This window comes from Falco cherrug, chromosome 11 (assembly GCF_023634085.1).
Source record: "Falco cherrug isolate bFalChe1 chromosome 11, bFalChe1.pri, whole genome shotgun sequence".
NCBI classification, from domain to species: Eukaryota; Metazoa; Chordata; class Aves; order Falconiformes; family Falconidae; genus Falco; species Falco cherrug.
In genome coordinates this window covers 32,214,296-32,240,219 of record NC_073707.1, presented here as the reverse complement: position 1 = coordinate 32,240,219, position 25,924 = coordinate 32,214,296, and the positions used below count along the sequence as shown (strand labels likewise).

Below are 25,924 nucleotides of genomic sequence, written 5' to 3'. Positions count from 1 at the left end.
AGAGAATTACAGCACATTTTGTACATCTTGTCAGCGCTCCCTTTGGTAATGGCAGAGAAACCAATTTGTCCACACTTGGGATCTCAGCCCATGACCCCACATCCGCAGACTACTGCAGACTCAGGGAGAGGCCAGTGAGCTCTGGTGCAAAGCAGGTTTATTAGGTAAGAAGTCTGTGTATGTTGATGAGAGTTTTGTTTAGGCTAAGCACCAGCTCAGTTAACTCAACAAAGGAGAAAAGTTCATAGCTCTGCTTCATCTCATTAGCAGCAAAGCAACATCTACTGCTGCTGTGGGGTAACACACTGAACAGATGGAACAAGTGCTTGTTTCATCCAGTTGCTATGAACTACCCCTATTGATGAGCACCGAAGAGCGAACCTAAGCCAAGACGCTTTAGGGGTCTGTGCATCCCTCCACTCAAGCTGCTCCTCGTCTCAGCATCCCCCTGGGCACCATACCCAGCTGCAGCTACATCCTGCTCTCCTGCATCGTGGGCAGCAGCAGCTGGTCACACCTGGGCACATCTCCTTAAAGAAGGATGTGTTCTCCTCCTTCCTCAGCCTGGCTTCAGCTTGGAAGGAGAATCCGAGTACCACAAAAAAAGGATTTTTAAAACATGAAGAATATGTGAGGCACAAAACACCACAGGGTCACCAAACGCCACAGAAGGCAGAGAGCGGTGAAGATCCCAAGCAAATGCTCCTCCAGTCAAGAAACACTTCTGATCACATCTGTTGCCAAGTCTCAAACTTCCAGCAAGAGAATAAGCAACAACTTGTTTTTCCTACAAGAAACAAGAGAATATATGTTGCTATTGTGAAGTTCACTACCAAGTAGTTGTGCCGGGGGAAAAAGAATAAAACATAAACAGAAGAATGTCAGTGGAGTTGTTAATTGTTGTTTATTCCAGCTTAACACGCTGGGCTAAACCAGGAGAAACACAGGCAAGTAGATACAGAGTCACTGGTTCTGGAAACAATTAATGCATTATTTGATTTACATTGGTAATCCTTTACTATTAAATAAAAACTGTTAATAGGAGTAAAAGTATGCTCATAAATCTCCCAAAAAGAATCAAACCCACCCACCATAAACATGAAACCAGGGAATAAGAAATAGATGCAACTTTTTAAATTTCAATTTTAAGCCTTTGTCAGCTTCCTCACTTTCCTTTGCTTGTTCTCTTCAGTTTGGATTACAAGTAGGTATACAAACAATAAATATGTTTATAGGAGAAAGGGGTAATTTTTAAAGCAACCAGCTTCAAGAGATGCTGATTTATTTATTTTTTTAACACTACTAGCTTTGCCTGCATGCCATAACTCAGTCCAACAGATTTAACTTGCAGGAAGTTACACAAAAATTAAGAGAGAATGTATGATTATAATGGGGTCTGGAGAGCCACTACAATGCACTCAATACACAGAGTCCAAATCTGTGTGCAAAAGCCACATTTGAGAACATACAGATTAGCTTAGCTCTACAAAACCCTCTGTCTTCCTTCCCTTTACCATCGGGACAATGAGAAGCCCATGTCATTTGGGAAGGTACAATGGTAAGATCTCTCCGCCACATCGTCCCATCTTCAGAAGCAAAGGTGCATCGGCCCTTCCGCTGCCCGTATCGATGACTGACGTGCAAAAAGCCCAGAAAGTGTGTGCAGCAAAGCAGGGTCTGGGGAAATCATCCCACTCCGGCTGCTGCCTGGCTCCTCCGTGTCCTGGCCGCATCCCCAGCCTGGCCGAGGGCTGCTGGCCCACCCGCCTGCACGGCGGCACAGGCACCTCCTCAAGGAACCATTAGGCCTGTCCTGGTCCAACCCAGAAGTCAAGTTCCCCTGGTTTGGCTTCTCCCTCAGGAGAGGGATAACACCACCTCACCCGGAATCTCCCAGCTACCAGGCAAAGCGCATGTGGAGACCAGCCTGTTCCAAGCGATGCTTCCAGGCTAGGTGTAAAGCGCACGTGATTTGCTATTATCACGTACGTGAGGGCAGCAAGTTATGAGCGTGTTCATGTTCCTATTACACTCCCCGTCATGCTGGGAGTTTCTCCACGGTCTGACGATGCAGATCACCGTGGGCACGATGGCCAACCTGGGAGTTAGCACTCCCATTCGCGCTGCCTGCCCTCACATTTGAGATGCATTTGAAATACCAGTCCTGCAGAATAAAATGCCAGCTAATATTATTTTTGGCCTAGCAGCAACAGAGTTGATCTCTGGAAACGCTGGCTTGAGCCTATGCAACTTTGTGATCCCACTGAAGAACTAGAGGTCCATCTGTTCCAAATCAATGTTTGGCTTATGGAATGCTGGAATTTATCAGACCGGTGCAGGGGTGAGCACTGCAGGGGAGCAATAAGCTTTTCCATCTACACCGTCATATGGTACCGATTATCTCTCAGTACAGCATAAAACATAATAATAACCAGATTTATGACCAACATACTGCAACCTGTTTCCCCTGCCACCTCCTCCTCTTCCAGCATTTTGTCATTAACCCCACAAAATGTTTGCTGTTTGTTTCCTTCTGTAGGGCACCAAGGAGCCAGCAGCGACTTACTACTATAAAATGGCTATAATATTTTTCATTGGATGGAATTGCATTTTGAATGTGGCTTCAGTGACCACGGATTGAATGATGCACTAGATCTCCCTGGGCTCTATCCTTTTAAAAAGGAGACTAGGCAGGCTGGAGATGTGCAAACCCTTCAGCATCCTCTACACACAGATATTATCAAATGCTTTCTTTCCAACAGCTCACTTGACACTCAGTGCTCAGACCTAAGTTAATGGCGGCATTTTTATCCCAATTATCTAAAAAGCAAGTAGAACTAGAGTGGAAAACAAGGACCTGCCCTCAAGTTATAACCAAATCCAGCAGCCACACAGGCTCGTGTCTGGGAACCATCTGACACCAGCCACTTTCAGAGGCAGGATACACATGGCCATGCATTTGATCCACCATCCCTACACGTCTGGGACACTAGAAGAACAAGAAGTGAAAAATCACCCAGCATGCAGGGTTCAAGGTGAGACCCAGCAAGGCTAGAGCAGGCAGAGCCCGCCAACTGCTCAAAAGCCCCGTGCTGCATGCAGGGGTAACTGGGGCTACACCAGGTAAAATAGGGCAGACTCAGGTCTCAGCTGGATGTTGTGGCACTCCCAAAGCCAACACCAATAATAATGCCCGATACAGGAATGCCATCTTTCACCTAAGCCTTTCAAAGCAACCTACTCCAACCACTGCCAGCCTTGTCTCCCCAGGAGGGTACACGAGACCTAGAAAAGCAGAAAGGCTGAAGGACCTTTCAGAAAGCACCCACACAGCCAGTGAAGAAACTGCAAATACAACACAGGGATCTTGAACGTAGGCTCTTGTTCTTAATCACTGGGGCCCCAGCCACATCAAGGTAGCAGAAATCCTGCCCAGCATACACTGAAAAGCAATAACCAAACTTGGGAGCATTCAGGAAATTCTAGATGCACAAGTCTGGGCCACTGCCATCTGCAAGATCCTGGAGGTACCAATAAGATGTAAGATCACAAACCATCTGGAAAAATATGGGCTGATGAAAACTACTTTGCTTAGCTCCAAGAAAGCTAAAGCGCCTGACAAATATGGTGGCTTTCCCGACCCCACCCCCTTTTTTTTTTTTTTTTTTTTTTTTGAGGAAAAGATCCATAGGCTTAAGAGGCTTAAAGTGACGAACATGACATAAAAGAATGCCTCAAATTGCTCAAGGTATGGCAGAGATGTGAATCTGGGCAAAGTGGTTCAAACTAAGCAGGAACTGAACCAAACCATCAACCCCAAACTGCAACAAGCTAAAATAAATGGATTTTTGCGGTTTCTAATGCCTTCTTTCTGCCCCTGTTTAAATCCCCTCTACGACTGCAGTGTAGTTCCATAAGATTCACTTATGCACACACGCACATGCATCTGGTAAGCTGTTGTAGCTTGTCTGTTCTTCAAAACACCCTCAACTTGATCATTTTCTTAGTATAAAGTATTCTGGCCAACAGCCCAGTCTTAACCCTGCTTCTGCTGCAGGATCATCACCCTGCCTGAAGCACACACAGCCAAAAATAGTAAAAACTAAATGAGATAACAGGAGCTGAGGACATGTCAGTTTTCCAATGCATATAGGAGGCATCTTCAAACTGTCAGAGACAGATCATGGATCCACCCTTACAGTTCTTAAACTGTAGCCCTTCACAGCTGTAAAAGCTAACACTTCAGTTAATATTACATAAACGTTGACATAAGAGTGTAAATCAAATAAGCTTATAAGTCAACAAGGAGACAGAAAAAATAAACACCCCATAAAGCAAAAATATTTTGTGAGGGATAAGACTTACACAGCAAATGCCTGACTCAATGGCAAAAAACAAAACTTGCAAATCACAATGTTACAGAGCAGAGGAGGATTGCATGCAGGGGACCTGGAGCTGTCACCTGGTCTGCCCCCTCACCCACAGTCAGAGGCAAGAGTGCCTGTGCCACCGGGAGCTGTAGCAGCAGTACAACCGGCTGGTGGTGTAAGGCAAGCTTTCAGAAGTAATAAAAATCTTACATTACATCAACTGATGTATGTGGAAAAAACAGAAATGTTTTAGGGAGCACCAACACTTCTTCAGATCTGTCAGACCTCACAGCCTTGCCCAGGCCAGCTTTCCAGGTTTCTTTAATGTGCTTTTAACCTCCACAACCTCCTCTGCCAGCACAAGCTAGAGAACTTTTTCTACTATTTAAGCTGAATATTTTTTTACTGGTATTTAAGCTCATTATTTCCTGCCTTGTCCAGTATGGTCTGTTCCCTTAACCATCTTGCACACAGGTGAAAATTGTTATTAAGTCCTGCTTCAGTTTTATTCTACTTTGGTTAAGAAACCAAATTTTCCAATTTTCATCCTTTTGAGGGATGTTGGAATGGCAACTCTGATTCAAGCCAGAAAGTCCCACCAGTATCTTATCCTGGTATTAGCTCACAAAGGGTGAGTAGGAGAACAGTAAGCAAGGAGCGCAAGGGCAGACAAGCACACAGCAGTAACTTCCCTCCTGCTCCCGTGGGCCCTCCATCCGTGGGCCCAGCATTTCCAGAGTCAGGGGTGGTATTATTTTTATAACCCTTGAATGGCTGTAATCCATGAATTTACCTCATCACTTCTGAAACCAGGTACTCTTTCAGCATACTTAAGGCACTGTAGAAATCAGTTCCGCCATTTAATTGCACATATCTAATTACGTGTAAGAGGTGCCTATTTTGTGTATTTTGCATTTGCTTCCTGACTTCATTACGTGTCCTCTAGTGCCTGTATTAGGACAGAGTGAGCCACCACGCCCAATTAATCTTCTCAGTCGTTCATGACATTGCAAATCTCTAGAGCTGTCTCTTTTCCAGACTGAAGTCCCAGTCCATTTTTCTTCATATGGAAGTCTCTGATTATCCTCATACTCCTGCCACCTGTCTCCTTTTTCCTTCAACACTCAGGATCCAATTAATGCAGACAATGGCATAACGATGTCATTTCTTGTATCTATTTTTCTTCTCTTGGGAGATAATTCTTCTCTTGTCTACAGTGCTGGACTCTATGATCTTAAAGGTCTTTTCCAACCTAAATGATTCCATGATTTGCTTTTTTTTTTTTTGTCAGCTGCTGAGCACTGAAGCGAATGCCCTCTGTCTTTCTGCAAGGTAGTGACTCCATCTTTGGAAAACCGTCTGCAGCCTCTTGCTTTCATTCCTACTGCTCTTGGTATTAATGCCCCCAGACCTAGCAGGAGCTGTGCATGCACACTAATTCTGGATGTAACCAAAGGCATGCAAGCTGCTTGTGCCCTCACCAGCATGCCACTGCAGCATCCTTGGGGAGGGGGGGGGGGGGGGGGGGGGGCGGGGGGCGCGGGGCAGGGGGGAGGTGCACCCAGCCTCAGTTTTAAGCACTAAGGAGCTCACCACATTCACAAACAGTCTGCCCAGAGGTTAGATATCATTGTCATTAGAAATGCGAGCAGGGGGTTGAATTCTGTTTCAGTTGTTGGCTCATCATTCCTTAGAAATTCTTACAACTGACATTAACACTGTTAACCTGTGTGTGAGCTGCCACTTGAAAGCCCAGGAAAGGTGTGACTGGCAAAAGGGTACATGGGGAACTCTGCACTGTCCGTTATTAACACACTGCAGCACAATTTTCTTGCAACATATTTCCTTCAAGCACTCTGTGTCATGGGAGAGTGCTCTGAAGAAGAGGTAGCTCTGAAGAAAAGCTATCTTTTCGTATTTTCCATGTTTTATATATTAAATTTCCAGTTCCAACGCCTACATAACTAACATAAAATTTCCCAACTACGTATATTAATATTTTCCAACTTTTCCCACTATTTTCAAAACATCACATTTGAAAAAATAAGATTTGAATGGGCCCTTTGTAGTGTGTAGGAATCACAGAAGTCCAATAACTGCAAGGTTTATGTAATATCTGAAATATGAACAACGCTGTCCCCTGCGTAATGAGCCAGCCTGCATTTCTTCAGTGTATTTAGAATGAGTCACATAAATCTCCTGTGCTGCACATGTGTCCCTGCTCAAAGAATTTCCCCAAGAATGCTAGTTGAGGATTTCCAGGAAATTACAATAGTTTGAATGAATTTAGAAATAGTCACATCCTTGAACATATCATTACTACTTCAGAAAGGAAACTGAGCAATACATTAAAAAACGTTCAATATATTGTATTTGATTAATGCAAGGTCACAGCATTCAGCACTTCAAAACCCAGATTGTTCACTCATGTTTGCAACGTAATTTTATGAAACTAAAGTTTTATCATTAATTCTACTAAATAACTATTTCAAATATTAAACCTGGAATTTAAAATATTTCGGAAATAATATAATTATATCCCTTTTACGAGTGGATACTTCTACTACTTGACCACTGAAAAAGTAAACAAATATTTTATCAATAAAAGTTGATATTTGAGGGACCTGAAGTTATACAATATTAGATTACATTTTAAGAGACTGCAAATTAATTTATTCAGTTAGCTACTCCTTGGAATCAAAGTGGCCCACTGAAGGGCTGGGCTGTAAACAGCTCATGACCACCAGCAAGCAGTTAGAGGCACACAAATTCACGTTACAGGGAGCTGCTCAGTGCAAGCAAGAGGCTCACAACCCAACCTGAAATATTTACTTCAAGGAGGAGTATCAGACCCATCTTGCAGTGTATCGCCCACCTCCCCCACAGTCTCACAAAACCAGCTTTCTTGCACTTGAAAACAAATACCCGCCCTTGATGAAAGCAGAAAACATGAAACAACCCAGGGAAAAGGTGAGATAGGATCCAACCCCACCCAGAGCACTGGGGATCTCATTGTGTTGTGCCTCCAAGGAGCTTTGCGTCCAGACTGGAACACGCTGACCTGAGGGTCCTGGCCTTGTGTATCTTGTAAGTCAACTGAAGCAATAATATCATGATAATGAAGAAGGAGACACAGATCTGCCCTTGACCAACCCAGCAGGCTAAGAAAGAGTCTTAGGTATTAGCACGTGCTCACCCAAAGGCTTGCACGGCAGAGTCCGACCTGTGGCACGTGTGCTTTGTTGCACCCAACGCTCCACGACTGTTAACGCAGCTCCGTAACTTACAGCCTGGAGCTGGGCCACATGCGCCTGGCCTGCCGGCCCTGCAGACACAGCCAGAGGAACTGCCAGCCCTAGCCAACACCCACATCCCTTCAGCCCAGCGTGACCTTTTCCAGACAGCTTGGGGTTCATTCCCCATGACAGACAATCCTCACCTTAACCTTCGTGGGAGTCTGGGCTGGGTGAGGGCTGTACTACATCCCTGAAGGAAAATCATAGAATTGGTTCGGTTGGAAAAGACCTTTAAGATCATTGAATCCAACCATTAACCCAGGACTGCCAAGTCCACCACTAAACCATGTCCTTAAGTTCCACATCTACATGCCTGTTAAATACCTCTGAGTATGGTGACTCAGTCACTTCCCGAGGAGATTTCAAAACAGTGCAATTTGTAAATTATATTGTTTTATAAAATTAACGTTCCTCCCCATCCACGAACTCTGCACTAGAGGATCTTTGCTACCCATTTGCTTGAGCCCCGAGAGGACTTCCCGTGTAGTGTTCAATTTCTCATAATCAGAAAGGCTCAGCCCTCTTACCTTCAATAACACACTGATCGGGGATAGGAATTTTCCTCCCCATCTCTGTGACATATGCTTTCACTTTACCCAGGTTTTCCTTCAAGTGCAAGTAGAGCTTGTCCTGGTATTCCACAGGGCTCGTCACTGCCTCCGGGCTTCCTTCGAGGGCCTTTTCTTTAGCAGATTCTGGCAGATTTGCTGATTCTGGGTAATCGATACTTTGGCGTGAAACCACGGAATTTCCCAGTTGCATTGCTTCAGTATCAACACTAAAAGGCAATTTATCATTTTCTTGGCTAATGTAGATCTCTGTAAAGGAGATACCAGCAGTTATCTCCCCATTCTCCTCGTCCTGGCCGCTCTCTGAGTTAACCCCCTTCATGCGGACTGCATGCAAAGCGAGGCTTTTGGACCTGGAAGGCGATGAAGGAAAGGAAAAATGTTTTGGAATAGGGGTAAGACACAAAAATCACCCAAATGCGTGCTCTTCCATGTTACCCCTGTGCAGCTGGCTCAGAGCTGAGCATGGGACTCACTCAGCCCGAAGCAAGTACCTTTTGGTAAATACGCATGTCAAAAGCAAAACTCAAGCCGCAGATTTAATAAGTAAATGAAACTAAATAATATCCATGTATCACAACATCTGCGTGCCATGGAGGGAGCGAGTCAACCTATCTGCAAGAAACTTATAACCCCAGGACTGGAGTGTAAGCTTTATTGATCACATCATAAAAATGACATCCAGCAGCCATTTAACTGAACCAAGATTCAGCCTCCAGTTCTTCACTGCCCTGTACCGATATGCCGAGGATGAAGTTAAGCCTCTGGAAGAGGAAGAAAGGTCGAAGTGGAGTGACAAGGGCAAATACTGGAGCAGGAAGAGAAAAACTCTGCCGTGCACAGGCAGCCTAAGCGGACCATGAGTGCGTGTTGCTGCCTCAGCCCTTATCCCACCCAGGTCCCGGGAGAGGCGCACTCATCTCACACAGCACACGGGCAAAACCAGATTCAAACATTTGATATGTCTTGCTAGCAACAATACACAAGAAAGGTCTCTGTATCTTCCTTTCCAGTAATATCTGTATGCAAATATTTTCCTATTCTTTGTGCTGTTTTAGGGCACAGAAGAGATTAAATAATTTAGAAAGTTCTTATCCAGCCTTTGAATGCATGGATATGAGACTTGGCTAAAATTAGACTTATGATGCCCATAGGTATCATGGAAGCAAACCAAATTCTCAATGCTTAGATAAAACTTTATTACAAAGCTGATATTCATGAAAATCACTCACACATTTTACAGAACCATACCTGTTAAATCTCATATCCTTCCTTTCTTCTTTAGAAACCTGGCCTAAACTGTATCTCCGCACTGAGCCAGGAGTACTGTTGTCAACATTTATTTTCTCTTCAAAAGCCTGTATTTTAACTTGAAGTTTTTCATCTTCTTCATTTCCATTCATAACAGATTTGAAATCATCCAGTGGTACAGGGGATTCTGTTTCAGCATCATTTTCCATTCTGAGGAAGCAGAAAGCAGAGATTTAACTCTGGCACACTGTGTCCATAGTGATGCTGATGCTGCATTTCTGCCTGTGACCTGTATTACATATTCAGTAAAATAATTACGTTTCAGCAGAGATTCTCTTAGAGCTTGACTAATCATTTTCAGAAACATCATCTAGACCAATGTCTCTGTCAGATGGATCAGAAACATTGAACATCTCTGACAATATGGGATTAGAAACTATGTGCCGTATCTGCATAAGCAAAACCCAATTCTTTCCCCAATAGTCTCACGACAAAAGGTTTTTCAACTGAACTTAAACCATTTTCTCAGGCTTGCTAAACAGCAACTTATAACGTTTTTTCCATAAACCGAAGGTCAAGCTAGTTCAGAGTTTATATAAGTCTGTGGTTTTAAAGTTTTGACAAAAGTACATGCAGTTCCCACCAATGACCGTACTCCGAGTAAGAAAGTATCTTTCAAAACTCAGCACATGGACAGAAACAGACTCAGCAAAAGTTCTAAGCAACGTGACTGGAGTTCAGCAAAAGAGAAAGAGAAAATGAAGAATTAAAATGAACTCTGAGGGCTGCAGGACAAAGCTGTTTTGTTTTAAATTTGATTGCTATGTTAGTCTTAGAATATGTAACCTTTTAATGCAAAATTCAAAGATAACTTTAAAATAAATTGAAGGGAAGCTGTTGATTTTTAAGACCAAAGCCCTAGGGCACAGCAGAAACCTTATGCAGAAGGTCCCAGGATGAAAGGTGCACCACCCAGGGCAAGGGAGGCACACCGATGTCACACCCCGCTCCTAGTGCAGCTGTTTCCCTGCTCAAACCCACGCTTCCTAGACCAAAGTTTGCCGTCCAAGTGCTGGATTCCCCAAAACAGGGCTTCTGAAAATAGTTTGCTGGGTTTCTGCGCAGCTCACAGCAAGACTCAGCTCCTCCAAATATTGGGCCGTTTGCCAAAAAACTAAACTTTGAGTATCTGTACTCTCCCTTGAAGATGCTGCTTGGCCTTTATGCACCAGGAGCAGGACTGAATTTCCCAGGGAATCACCAGCAAACTGTGGCAAAAGCACTCCTGCTCCTTCCCCTCTTCTTGAGGGAGGTGCCTTCTGCTGGGGATTTGTATGTTACCATTTACTCCTGCAACTATAGCATAACTGGACCAAAAAATCATGAAGGCAGTACAAAGACACTCAGAAATTTCTTACAGAATTAAGGGGTATTTGACAGTATTTGCTTTCTAAGCTCTACCCACAGCTCTATAACAAGCTCATTCTGCTTCTGACCATTTTTTTTGTGTTTTCTTTTCCTGACAAACATCTGAAGAGCTAAATCTGTAAAATACGGATACAGAAAGCCACAAATGATAGTTTTAACATCGCATGTTCAAAGCAGCAGTCTCAACAAGTCATGCTCACAGTTGGGAAGCCTGTCACAAACTCCTGCAAATTACCAATTGTGGGAAGAAAAAAGATGTTTAAAAAAAACAACCACAAATACTGCATCAGAAAATGCACGTTTTCATTTGTTTTGATAAAGGCAGTTCAGGGTATTTCTCAGGGGAGTTGGCGAGTTTTATCTTGCTTTGTTTTTAATTTAGGCAAGATCTCATAATAACGCTGTGGAAGACTTTGAAAAAAAAAATTCTTCTGTAATAAAGAACTTTGGTATGACCTTTACTAACAAATCTTCCTGGAGATGTGAGACAAGATTTAATTTATGAGGAAGCTGCCACTCCAATGTAACTCTCAACACTGCTCCCATTGTGGGAATTAAGCACTGAGAAAAATGTCTGTTACGTACGTAAATACATATAGAGCCCTATGGCTACAGAAAGGATTTATGGACTGATGAGGTTTATGAATGACAGACCCAAACCCGCAAGCCTTGGCGATGTCTGGAGGCCTTTGGTAACTGCACCTTTTCATCCAGCATGCTCTCGCTGAGCTCCGATGGCTTTATGAAGGCAATACCAGAAAACGCTTCTGCTAAAGAAACATGTTAACAAATCCTATTTGCTGTACGAAAAGCAGCACTAAGTTAGTGCGTACAGGGCTTATCGCTGCCTGGTGCTCCTCAAGCCACCACCTCAGTCTTGACCCTGTTGGTGCCTGGGATTTCAGAGCAACTGCGAGCACTGCGGGAGGGAGGCAGAGGACTCGGCCCTGGGCATGCCCCCACAGATCACTCGCTCTCACGTGTACCCACTTTGCGCTTGCATCAATTCCCAGGAAGCCAAAAGCACATACCCCAAGCGAAACGTTCAATGAAGCCTCCACCCCACACCCAACGGGATGCCTGGCAGGCCTTCCTGCTGCCCTCCCCTTCCAGCAACAGTAAAATAAACTATTGTTTGCAATCTTGGCAAGAGACATTCGGCACATTGCTGAGGTTGCTGGAGCAGGATCAGCTTACACCAAAGCTCAGGCTTGTTTTCAAGAGGAAAAGGATGCACAAACCTATTGAGAAATCATAAGGATCTGGCTTGCAAAGATGGTGCTGTGCTACTCATCGCTTCGCTCCTTTTAAATTCTCTGTAGAAAGAGACCTAAATATACAGGTCAGCAATTCAAGAGTGATACATTAATTTGAAGAGCCTTTCTCCAGACCACCAGCACCATTATCAACATCACCAGTCAGGTGCTTCAAGTGGGAAAAAGAGCATACACGAATAGGAATTACTAAAAATACACTTGAGACGGGATTGCTTCCAGAGCTTCAACTCTGTCCTTGTGGCTCGCCAGTGTACAGATATAATCACCTCCTCAAATACAACAGACATGCAGGTCTGAAAGGCAAGTGGTGGATAGCGAGATGGCGATCTCAAAACCTCTGGCTCACTGTTGGGAAGGCCATCAAGAACTTCCAAATCTTGCCAGGAACAATCATGGAAACATCATCAGCCAGGTAACATTCAAGGCTGAGGTGCCACAGGGAGCTGGAGGCTGCACCCCAGCACTTCACACGCCATGCCGCTCACCATGGTGGAGGACAAAACATTTTACTAGGTGATGCTGGCAGATGCAGGCAGTGGTGTGTGCTGCCTGGCCTGCCAGGCAGGACGTGGAGTGGCAAGGGGAGTGGACACTTCACGCAGACAGGCTTCTTGGTGCCTGCACTGAATTAAATCACGCTATAGTCCCTTCCCAATATTGGAAATTCTTAGAGGCTAATATAGCTCTCTTCACCACTAAAAATGTTGATTTAAAGAAGGACAAACACTGTAGAAAATGAATGGTAAAGGAATGCTTAATGATGTCTTGTGCTACACCTACTCTCTGCTTTAAGGAGAAAAGAATTTCATCCAGCCACTACACTGAAATGAGTAGCACGGGTATAGCCTGTCATGCTCAGTTCTTACCCAGAATGAGGACTTGGAAGTGTCATTAAATTTTCTTTCTTTACTTTCTTGCCTTCTTTTAACTGACCATGCTATACTTCTAGGTTGGACTAGTCCATTAAAACCCTGTATGTGTTCTTAAAAACACCTCTGAGACTAAATAACTTGCGTTTTAGTGACAGTAAGGGGCAACAGAGCATCACATGGTTTTAATTATACTCTCCACTAACTGCATGTAAAATTCCCTGTGTCAAACAACTCCAGGCCAGCTATCGCTCTAAAGAAATCAGTTTCTTCTTATGTAAACACAAGATTCTGGAAGGAATGGTTATAATCCAGCCACACATTTAAAAATCCCATTTTCCTTTCACAGAACAAATACTTTGGATTGCTGCTCTTCAAAAAACACTGCAGTTCAGTAACAGCAGCAGCTCTGAAGCTAGGAGGGCATTTCCGTGTTGACAAGTGGACCGGTCCCACTTATGCTAGTACAAGTCAGAATAAACTCTGCTTAAATAGTGGAGAATGCTCATTTTAGCCTTAATTGCTGTGCCACAGTTGTTCTTGTCCAATTTGGCTGATGATTTGTTTGATACAGGCCTGAAATGTGAAACCAAACAACTAAAAAAGCATAATTGTGAAAAATCAAATCAGTGTTTTGCTGTGATCTCTCACAGCTACATTGAGATAACAAGATGATGGCAACTGCAAGTAACCAGGTTCACAGAGGATTAGGCAGGGGCAATAAAATAATTTTTTCTAAAAAATTTAAGAACATAAAAATCAAGCAGCAGTTGGAGAATAAGGAATAATTTCAGAAAGGTTTGTTTGAAAGGGTCCAGGCCCTGCCACTGGCTCAAGACAGCTGTGTGCAAGGCAGACCCCGCTGCAGCAGACATGTCCCAGGACACTGTTCCTTACCCAGAGGAGCATCAGGAACAGGTTTTCTTTCCCATCGCCTCTGGCTACACTCATGCCTGCCTCACAGCGAGCACAGCTGCATCACAGGGACTGTCCTGTCTCATAAAAGCATCAATTTATCCACAGAAATGTTAAAAGCTGGTAACAACAAAACAAATAGTGTGGAGAAAAGTCTATTTTAAGTTCCTTCCACTGCAGACATAAGACCAGACTCTGCCCTTCTTTAAACCAAAATTAACTCTGAGCGGCTCCACTGCAGCCCTGGGATAAGGTTTCCATGGCCCGCCCCTCTACCACCCTCCAGAGTCTAGCCCCCTGACCCCATGGCACCTTTCACGCTCTGAAGACAGCAGTTGCATTTTCATTTGCTTATATGCATGGCTGTGTTCAAACTTGTCACTCAGAAGCAAATACAACTTAAACAAGCAAACAGCCAAAGCCTTTTTCTTTCATGCCTAGTATCATCAGTAGAGGTTTTTTTCCTGAAGGAAAATAAGGTTATTTCCTGAAAAATCCACTGAAAAAATAGTATAATTTCCTCTCTTCTTCTCCCCCAGACTCTCCACCCAAACAGTATTTTGCATCTGTAACCACACTCATGCAGATAACAAAGCTTCTGCTCCTCAGCAAAACAAATGGGACTTTCAGAGAGAAATGGGGAAACACAGCAACAACACTTTAATGAAAACCTTTTCTTGTTGTTTACTGGTTTTTATCAGCTCTAGAGATAAATGTTAAGCACAGAAGATAATAAGGAATAGGAACATCATAACATTTTAGCAAATAAAGTAATTTTTCTACCGTAAAGCAAGGGACCATGATGGGCTCTGTGAATAATTATTATGCTTTGTTACTGAAGCCTCAGTCCCTGTCCTGCTTCACTGCAGTTCCCAGAATACGTGACATCCTTCTGGTCCCCTTCACTAAGTGACATCTGGCATGCTCTTCTTCACAGCTGAAGCTGGCTGGTTTGGAAGACATGTATGTCACTGCATGCTCATGTTCCTCTCTCCACTTACGCTTTTTCACTATCTTCAATGAAACTTTTCATAAAAGAAGTGCTGAGGGGCTCCTTTTCAGCTAAAGTTTCTGCCACCAGGTGAAGTTTGGACATTTCTTGGGGCCTGGTTGTAAAACAAGGGACTATATCAGGGTTCCTGTCCATTTTAATTTTTAACTCTCTCCAGGATACCAACTCATTGTTTCTTGAATTACTTCAATGTTTTGGCTCCAACTCTACAAGTCTGTCTCCACAGTTGTCCTTCACGGTTATGAGTTTTCTGACATCTGCATTAATTGTTTTCAAATAATTACTATTCCTTTGTGCCCTCGTGGCCTATTTTAGTATACACAATGCTAATTATAAGTCTCTCCCTAATTAAAAGTGACTACCACTATATGTTTAAATAACACTTACATTCTTGCTGTGACAAATGCAGCAATGCTCCCAATGCTTTAACCTTAGGATACACATTTGAAAGAAGCTGAGTGAGCAGAACATCTTTTTGTACAAGCTTGAGAAAATTTTTTCAGACTTTTTTTAGCAACCTTTATCAGGGAGCTACTCCAGTCATTGTTCTCATCAGCTTCAGCAGTTATCGTCTAGAATAAACTCAAAGATGATTGTGTAGCCTGATTTCACCAATGTATTTTTAACTGAAGCTTTTGAGGTCGCCTTAGTCTACTTATCTGAGACATGGCTTTCTTGCTATACATTAAGTGCTAAAACTTTAAGAGCTTCTTTATTCTTCAGTGCAAAATGACGCAATTTCTATTGAATGACATTCATACATCATTCATGCCTAGTAGCATGAATCTGGTGCCTGCAGTGCACCTATAGCTCTTACTGCCACCCTTTAATTACAGATTTCTGCCTTAGTGTCAATCATACTTATGCTTGCATTTGAAACACATACTGCAAGTTACTTCTACAAGTAGGGATGTTGCCTATCAGGTGTCTGTGAACAGCTTCGTGTGCTTACCTAACTCTATAAATAACACAATCCAGTGGCTGAGTGAGTACATACGGGAATGATACAAGAGGGATATCCAAGATCGATATGAAAATGGCAGTGTAGCAAGTTATAGGAACTGCAGTACATCTTACTTTCAGCTGATTGTTCATTCATTGCAACTTGAACGTATTTAATATAAATTTATGCTGCCTCACACAGCCATGGAGATGACTGTGGCTTTATTGTACAAAAACTAGTTTTACCTGGCTCCTGCCGTGTTGTCGCTTTCTAGCTGTCGGACCAGGAGCTTGGCTATGGTGGTGAAACTGTTGCTCATGCGGTAGATATCTCTGCTCTGGGTACCCAAGATGCTCAAGAAGGTGTCAGTGAGACTCTTAATTTCCAGCAAAAGAATATGGTGAAATGAGTGCTCCATGTTGGCCAGCTGGTTCACCAAATACATCAGGCATATTCTGGCTTGCTCCTAGACAACACAAGGAGGTAAGAACAATTGCAAACAAATTAATTCATTGTTTGCTTGTGCAAGGGAGGTTTGCGTGTGTGCTGCTGATTAAAACATTGTCACTGGGGAATAGTGACTACCCTGTGATAACTAACAAAAACGCAACTGCATCAAATGCAGAGTTTATTTTTCTGTACTATTGACATTACTTTTCTTCCTCTTGGTATTACTTAACCCAGCCTAACTTCAGCACAGCTTGTCTCCTAAATCCTAGAGTCAGAGTCCCTAAGGCCTCTTTGAAGGGCCCTGTGCATTGCTCTAGGGTGGCAGATCAGCCTGGCTCAGTAACCAGAGCTCCAGCAGCAAACCTAGCTCCCCTTTCATCTTTGATGGGACTAACCAAGCTGCTTCACCTCCCTACACCCAGTTTCTGTGCCCTTTCTTGACTTTATTCTGCGCTGTTTGTGGCAGGTAAGCTCTCTTGTAAGTGACAAATCACTCATGCTGCTCCAGGACACAGGGTCTCTTTCTCGTGCCTGTACCCAAACCCGTTGCACATCGAGCTCACACAGGTATTAGCACAGACACAAACGTGTTATAAACTGCCAACAGACCCTGTGGCTCAGGTCTGCACTGCTATGAGGCACTGCATGACCCACAACCAACTGCGGTTGTGCATCTTTATTAGCCTTGTCTTGTTCATGGGCTAATGTCCTGATTTTGCTTTGTCCATGTCACACTCCACTCCATAACTGCAAACAATCAAGGGTCACCAGGCAATTGCAGTGAATTCTGCACATGCCATTAGCTGTCACAAATACTTTACCAGGAGTGAAGATCTATTTTTCAGACCATAAAACGTTTCCTAGTCACAACTTCCTTTCTGGACCTGTTGGGTGTTGCTGATGTGCTATATTTAGCAGTGTCACCTAAGAGCCTGTCGTCACTGGTGCTACCCAGGCTGAGCGCCACTCCTCTTGCACAGCATCAGCAGAGGAGCGAGGCACTGCGAGACTATCACCATCCCTTCTCACTAGTGGTGGGAGGTTAAAGCACCTCGTAAATCACATGGCTTCTCTCCTTTCATAGCGATTCATTTAGGAGCAACACTAAGATTAGACCCATGACTAACATTGCAACAAAGAGAAATGAGATTTTGTTTTAAGATCTCATCACACACGATAAGGTGCTGTCTGGCAAGCTGTATCAATCACTGCCTACACACTGAAGTCTGACATGCCCTCTGTAGCCAAAGTTTTTGCTAGCCAGTTCTTCAGGGGGATGTGATCTCGTCAATTTCTCAGCGAGATCACATCCTCCACAAATTAGGGTTAAAGAGGCTGTTTCAGATCACAGTATTAAACATGCAAATATTTTCTAGCACAGATACTTTATCATCTCTGCTTGGCAAAGATACAAAATTCCAGTTCCAACTATTTCTGTATGTACACGTACAAATCCACATACTAAAACAGAAACCCCAAAGGTGAAGAAATGCATTAGGGTTCCTCTGTTTTATTATAATTATCCTAAGTGTAGTAGATTCCACAGTCCTAAAAATATCTAAGTGGGAAAAGCAGCAGAGATTGCGGCAATTAACTCAGGAGCTCTTATCAGATCCTCCACTGGGGTAACCACATACGGCTCTGTTCAGTGAAACCCACTTGGTACTCAGCAGATTGTTACAGAAATTGGGAGATATTTTGCTTTTAGAGCCTGTGCAGAAATGCGAGCAAATGCAAAAATAAAAAGTTCTTTCCTTCTTCCCAAGGGTTAGCAGAAAAGGAGGGGAAGTAGTGTGCCACACACGTACTCCAAACACTGTGGGGCAATAGGATTATTACCTCTTCTCTTCTGGGACCTCGTAACAGGAGAGAAAAAATTGCTGAAAGTTTGATTCCAAATACAGCTGGGCCATAAAAATACACTGGGGACTTCAGCAGAATGCAGCCTGAGCATCACAAGCAAGATATTTTTGAAGAAAAAGTCAATTTATTTCAAACAAAAGAGGATCTGCTATACTGTGCCATGACAGAGATAAATGAGGAAAGCATATCAGACAAATTGCTTCCCTTCAGCCATATGGGGAAAAACTACAGCTACATCCTCGATGGGCTGGATGGTGTGACGGAATGAGCATTTTCCTCAATGGCTTGAAAGGGGTTGACTTTTTGGTGCATATTCACTAGTTTATTTGGAAGACAATCCTCCCTCCAAGAGATAAACACAGGCTCAATTAACATTTAAAACACATTTTTGTTTCCTAAACAAACTGTGCAGCAGACCTAACTGGAAGAGAAGTTTTGACCATTTTCATGTCACTTTGATCCAGCTGGAGTGTCTCCAGCCATGCTGAAATGCTGCTACTCGCCTGGAGTGAGGTAAAAGAACAATAAACTCTACTGAGTAATATAATATGTAACTGTTGTACAAAACAAAATTAAACCAAAATAGCTCAACATGAAAGCAGTCATTATCCCTGCCACAATTTTTATCCAAAAATTTTCAGAAAGCCTATTTGGATGTATATAACCCATTGTCATTTTTAACAATGCTTATTTTATGTATTCATATATTTTTTCATAAGCATCCCTTGCATTTTATGGCATTTCATCTGCCAGTAGGTGAAGATCTAAAATACAAGCAATAAGGTGTGGCAAAGTATTTTGCTTTAGCTTAAGATCAGGCTCAGAAAACTACAAAGAGATCACAGGCTTTCAGAAGTAACTCCAATTTCCAGTTGGTCCAAAACTTACAGTTATTGGGGGAGAAAAAAATAATAAAACATTCAACTGACCTATGCCCTGAGATGGTGTTTTGCTTTGCACAAATTTACGGTTGAGGGACAAGTTCTGATTTCAGCTTCACCCGTGAGACTGTCACTGACATCATCAGAAGTGCCGTGTATAAACAAGGGGGCAACCTTTAAAATAAAGGGATCTGTTTTCAACCAAACCTCTTGTCTCTCCAGAGGGCTGTCTGAACTGCCAAGGGGGAGAGAGCAGCTCAGTGAAAGCATATGAGGTTGCTTCTATAAGCCAGCAGAGAGGGTTTTCTATTCATATCTACAACCCATACCATAAAGGGCCAAGCCTCAATCCTTGCTGCCTCTTTTCCCCAAGTAAACCTCCCAGTGAAATAAAATATCAACAAATAAAATTCAAACACTACCATTGTCGTTTCATTTCCCATTTGTTTTGCTTGGCCGGGAAGGGGATGCAGATTCACATCTAACTAAGACCTAGCAGCATATCTGTAGCATGGCTCCATTACAGGAAAAGGGAGAGAAGTGACAACAGCGGTTTTCAGGAAGGCATTGCCGCAGTGGGCTGCAAGATGAGACCATCAGCAGTGCACATGTCTGCAGGGACCCTTTTGCTGCTTGCACATTTCTACTTGGACCTGATCTAAATAAATTAACTGGCTGCAGTAATGCTTGTAACTTAGCAGTTAAATTTATAGATCAGAGCATTATTTTAATTCTTTCTTGTGGGTGCATTCATCGTTATATACTAAGACTTTAAGATCCATCCAGCTTTTATGATGCCAGATGTGTTTCTGCTTATTTTATTGCAGGCTGAAGGCTGATTGTCTGCACTGCTGTCAGTGATGCCCCATACATCAGAGAAACCTATGGCATTTTTTTTCCTTTCAAGTAGTTTGACCTGCATGGGAGCATCCAGAGACACGACCCATCTCTTGGCTTTCAACAGGATGGGGGCAAAATCTGTACAAAGAACCAATGGAGTAAAGCAAACAAAACCTTACAAGGGAAAAGGAGGGCTATGAGAGATCCACAGTGTTGCTAAACACGCAAGAGCCACAAGGACCCTTCAGTCACCACATCTGGTCTGATGCAATCCCAGGCAATTGTGGACCAATGAATGTCCCACCAAAGTAGCTTCTTACAGCCCCACAAAACTGCAGGTCACAAAGCACTCAGGTTCCCTGAAATAAAATAAAAACCCCTTAGGTAATTCCTTAGGTAAAAAGACAAAATCCACAAGTAGAAAGTGAGAGAGAGATCATCAGTTACATTGTCTGTGAAGGAAGAAGGAACTTGCTATGTGAAAACGCCCAGGTTAGGTGGGGCAGCAGACCGCATCCTACATCACAAGAGGCAAAAGCCCTATGAAACAAAAGCACTCCACAAGGACAAACAGGAAACTTTTAAGCCTCCCCTGCTGCAGCATAAGTTTTGCACCCAAAATGTGACTTGCCTTTGCTCCAGCATGCAATGCCCAGTCACCACCCAAGCACATTTTAAGGCTCTTTCTGCATCATATATTCCTGAGGGAATAACTGAACTGGCAGCATGGCACTGCCAGAAGCACGTCCAAACCCTTCGAGGGCACCAGTGACACAAATGTACCATTTCCCACAAGGAAAGGCAGCAGGCACTTAGCCTTTCTAGCAGAGAGCAGTGGTGCTGGCAGGGCAGAGGCAGCTGCCAGACCACTCATGGGCAGGGCTGGGACGCCAGGGCACTGCAGACAGTGCCCGAGGCCTACTTGCTCCTCAGGCTGCCCCAAAGCTCCTCTATATTGTGCTTGGACCTCTCCTCACCCGGAAAGCTTGCCTTCATTTTCTCACCAAGATGTTCTCCCTGGCTTGATGCACAGTGTTGACAAGCCTTTTTCTGCCAGCCTGGCTCCTCTGCCCAGCACAAAGGAGACAGAACAGTGTGGGGACAACCCTCTGGAGAAGATCCAGTGCCGAGGTTTCACAGGGCACGTAACCTGCGTCCAGGTGACAGCATTGTGCAAGCCTGGCACTGGTGTCAGGGGCCTCATGGACTGATACAGCTCAAAGACAGAAATAAAATGAAGTTACAGGAGCACTGATAACTACTTAGACACTTCAATCGGGACAGATCTTCTGTAATTCAGAATTATTCGGCTTTCTATCTTTTTAGAAAGCAAAACGATGAGGAAAGCAGCCATTCGTTTCACATTGGCAAGTTCACCTCTACCACCCTTTCTGCGTTGCTTTTTTCAATGTTTTTGAGTATCTGGTGAAAGGTCTCCCGGATGTCACTAAAGCAAAGCCCACTACAAACAAAAGAAAAGCGTGCCATCTCTGCAAACAGGCAGCGCTCGTGGCGACAGAGTGGGCTGGAATGCAGTCTGCTGCTAAGTCAGCAGCCTGCAGCTTCTTAGAAAAATAAGACATATGACACAGGACACAACGCCAGTTACTCAACACTTACGAGAGAGACTAGAGATTAATTATTCAATGTAGGCTTGCCCAGGCTGTATATGTAACACTTGGTAGCTACGTGCATCTGCACAAGCCAATAGATTTAAAAAAATAGAAGGAGAAAATGCTCTGCAAGTCATTTCTTTGTGAACTTTGCTATAGCCTGTAATTTCCAACAATATATGAAACACCACAAGTCCAGTTGGTTCCTTGCTTATTCTTGGTATCAGTATAAAACAATAGCAACAAAAGGCAAAATAAATTTGTATCACAGAAAAGGAGCTTCAGAGACACTCGCATGGGAAAAGCTGGTTCAACGCACTAAAATACAGAATCCAAATTAAATCCTTCTTATCCCAGCTGTGCTCATTTGAGGATTAGCTAGTTATAAGCTGTAAAGCTTCTAGGAGATGTTGACTATTAAGTACTAAATGCAGAATTAAGCGTGGTCACCTACAGTTCTTATAAAAGTAAATCTTGCTGGGGGGGATGTAAGTAAACAAGGAGAGAACAAGCAGCTTAATTTGGCTCAGTCTTCGACGTGATTTTTGGCTTCTCCACCCCCCCACCCCCACAACAGAAATCAGATTTATAAAGTCAAACCAAATCTGGTTTTGATTCTTACAAGATTAATTTCATTTAAAATGAATATCAAGTTCAAGATCTGTAGAAATAGCAAGTATATGTCTTCCTGTGCAGTACCTACAACGATCAGACATCCATCACCCAGCCAATACACACTCCAAACTAAGCAGCAGAGGAGAAAGGATTGGCCTTATTGCAACAAGTGCAACGAGGCTTGCACGGACCCCATCCGCACCAGTGAACAGGAGTGTGGAGGGGCTGCTGCCGCCCCTCTGCTCCTGCCCCACATGGCTTCTCCCTGCCTCCCACCAGGCTCCCCAACTCCACAATATCCATTTAAATCAGCGCTACTCTCTCACCTAAGAGTATTACCAGAACAATTCTGAATTATTAAAAAGGTTGTGCAAAGGGAAATTTCACTTTAAACTTCCTTGCATTTCTCACGTGTCTTGTTTTACCTTCAGCAACATGTAGCAGGGCACAACACACACCTGCGATGGGTTTGCCTGATGTGCCTACACTGGGTCAGGCAATATGCTTCAAGTTGTACCACTGATCCTTCATCACCCAGCAGAGCTGTTGCCCAAACGCACTGACAGCTGCTGGCAATCTGCAGCACAAGGCACAGAGCCTAATCCGCCCCCCAACAACCCTCACTCCCGAGATTTAAGGGACTAACTTTGGTTAGGGGCCAGAAGAAGCTATTTTCTCTGGAGACAAAAGCCTCTCTGGAGATTCTCCAATGACCACTATCATTGATGAGAGCACATCGTTATCTGTATCTGCAGAAGTAAATCGAAGAACTATCATCTTAAGGCAGAAGATGAATATATGGAGGATTTTTCCCTGCACAGCAAAACAATGCAACTTCTCCCCTTTTCCCTCTGAACTGGCCTCTGGCAGAGTCAAAGGAAGGACAACCAAAAAGTCTGACTCAAAGGCAAAACCTACAGTAAAATATCTAGCCTTTATGCAGACAAACTCCAGTTGACTTAGTGCAAGTTTTGCCTCAAGGATTGCTGAAAGGACACAGAAACTGCAGGATTCGGCTCTTTGCCAAAATAAATTATCCAGGTTACTGTATGGCAGGCATCAGTGCCACACTCCAGCAAATAGATTTATTACACGGGATTCATTTTCTGCTATATAATCGAGTTTTGTCACAGTCATAAAAATTTGAATTATTTACCAGAAAACTCTTTGAGCTCAGGAGAACATTATTTTGGTTTTTACAGAACTGTGATTTGAGGTGGAAAGAAAATGTCTATTAACAGTGGTGGAAGACACATAAGCTCATACCTGGGAATGACAATAAAATCTCATTAAAAATCATGATGTGTCATAAGTAAGTCTAATCAGTTTGGTGTCCTCAGGACACCCAAGGTCTCAAGCAATCGGGTAGTTTAGAAGCTCATGGTGGTAATCTCCTCCAGGCTGTATTTTTAGGAACTGGGGATAGCAGCAGGGTAAGCTGGGTCTTTTTGGGGTCTAAGGCATGTCCCTGTCCCAGCAGGACAGAGTAACATCGGATCTTCATGAGTGGCATCCCTTGCTGCTGGGGACACAGGGATCCTTAGGCTGCTCATCAGAGCTGGTATTTGGGGAGCGCAGAGGGCTCTGGGGCCTGACAGCTGCCTGACATTTTCTGTACACACAGTGTGTTTGAGACTGTTCACAGCACCTGGATTATGTGAACGTTGCTCCTGCATCCAGACAGGCACAGTTATGACTAAAGCAAAAACTTCAGGGCAAATTCATTATACTGCCATGAAACTCCCTTAATTTTTTTAGGAGTTTGTCACTGTAAATCCTTTTTAGGCATAATGTTCACGTTGGGTCAGATCCCAAACAAAGATGTTCCTGTGATGAAGCTTGAGCCCGGCATCACCACTGAGCATTTTCTTTATGAAGACATTCGTCAGAAGTATACAATTAACTACAGCTACAAAGCCAAAGTATCTGGATTACACTACATGAAGAATTTTGTCTTTCACTACATGATTACAACTTTCCTGAAGGCTATATGCATCTAAAATAAGATAACATACAAAGGGTGTGCAAAATACATTTTTCCTTTTCTCTGCATTTCATTGCACGTATAGGTATGCTGCAACCTCGCTTAGCTAAGCCCCTGGAATAACGGGAGTCTTGTGCTTTTACCAGATGGGAGGTTTGGCCATCCATAAAAGGATAATTCATATAAACAGAACCCATACAGGCACAGAAAGAGCTATACAGTAAAGAATAATAATTTACATATTTATCTTTACAGTTATGAGAATGTAAGTACTCACCTTTTTCATGCACCTTAAGTTCTTCTACAAAGTTTCTTTCTTTCCCAGTAACCTGTTCACCACGTGCCTGTTCCTTGGTTAGGAGGCCGAAGGGTGGTCTCAGTCACTAAAACACCATGTCTCATTTTTGCGCTACTTGCTCTCCTAGCCACGTTGGTGGTATTATAGTCTAGACCTACCATGGTCTTGTGACTGTGAATATGTTCTGGTAGGGCAGTCTGGTTACTCATGAAGAAAGGAATACTTAGATGTATTACTTCACACAAGATTTAGGAAAAAAACCAAAACAACACAACCTCAAACAATCCAAGCCCAAAACCAACCAACTAACTTAGTTTTTAAGCTTACCTCATCAATATGTCCAACAGCTCCAAAGATCTTTGCTGTTTGCCCAATCAGACTTGGAAAACTCTCACCAATTTCTTTCAACATTGGAAGAAAAGCAGCTAAGGCTGTTGGTTCATAGCTAGATATTTCTATAAGTATGTTTAGAATAATGTCACCATGGTTAGGGTCTCTCAGGTGGCCAAATAGAAGTGGTATACACTCTTTCAGCACCTATTAAAACGTCAGACAGAAACAATTTGTGAATATAATTTTTAAAATTGCAAACAATATATATAACCAAAAGAGGTACTGTGTATCACAGCGATAAAAATAAAACACCCAACTTGATTCAGTAAAATAGTTTTCCACCCTTGCTGACCCTTGCACACAGCTATTGCTGAGGTCAATCAAAGTTCAGTTCAACATATGGAATAAGGGTAAGCTCTAGCCTTGAAATATTGCAGTTATGCATATATAAGTAAGGAAATGCCCAATTGTTAAAAAAAGACAAAAAACAATCACCTCACCAAATATTTCCCTTGCTCTGGGCCAGTCCTATACTTTCTTGATTAAAACAACCTAAGACTTAGCCTTCCCCAATGATATAGCAAATTAAAGTACTAGTAGAAATTTTTTGTTTCCACTGGAAACTAAATAATGTAACCAGGTTAATAGCTGGAACAGAGTAAAAAATAAAAGGCATCATCCTTATTGCACAAAAAAATCCTGTAGGCAAGTTGTCATTTCTTGTAACAACATAATTTTCAAGAAGCTGAGGATGTAGTCCTTAAAATCATCTCACAAACAGGATGCAGAGTATACAACTATCTACTGAATAATTATTTTTTCGTATAAACACACTGCGCACTAATGTACCTCTGATTCAGTGAAACTGTTGCATCTGTTTAAAAGACATTCCAACACAGGAACAGAGCATAAAATGACCCATTCTCTTATTTTTATGAGGATTATCAGTTTTAGCAAGTTGATACTTACTGCTCTGGCAAAATACTGCAGGTGAGTAGCTGAATCAATTGTTAGTAGAAATAAATGATAATAATAGTAATAATGAGAATACAAAACAAGTTCAGACATGTTGTCTCCAGCGTGGAGCCCTGCAATAGCCAGCGGTGCACCCCAGGCC

General features: G+C 43.0%; 1 protein-coding gene across 3 annotated transcripts in view; it reads right to left on the bottom strand.

Annotated features, from left to right (window-relative positions):
- VEPH1 (ventricular zone expressed PH domain containing 1) overlaps positions 1–25,924 on the bottom strand; it is a 102,015-nt gene that overhangs the window by 45,429 nt on the left and 30,662 nt on the right. For all 3 annotated transcript variants that reach the window (XR_008734485.1, XR_008734484.1, XM_027806661.2), the window contains exons 7-10: positions 24,802–25,011; positions 16,176–16,396; positions 9,487–9,696; positions 8,194–8,588 (exon numbers count right to left, since the gene is read on the bottom strand). Coding sequence is in view for 1 of the 3 variants with exons in the window: in XM_027806661.2 (XP_027662462.1) it covers positions 8,194–8,588; positions 9,487–9,696; positions 16,176–16,396; positions 24,802–25,011 (1,036 nt within the window). In the remaining 2 variants the exon portion in view is untranslated. The remainder of the gene's footprint in view (positions 1–8,193; positions 8,589–9,486; positions 9,697–16,175; positions 16,397–24,801; positions 25,012–25,924) is intronic.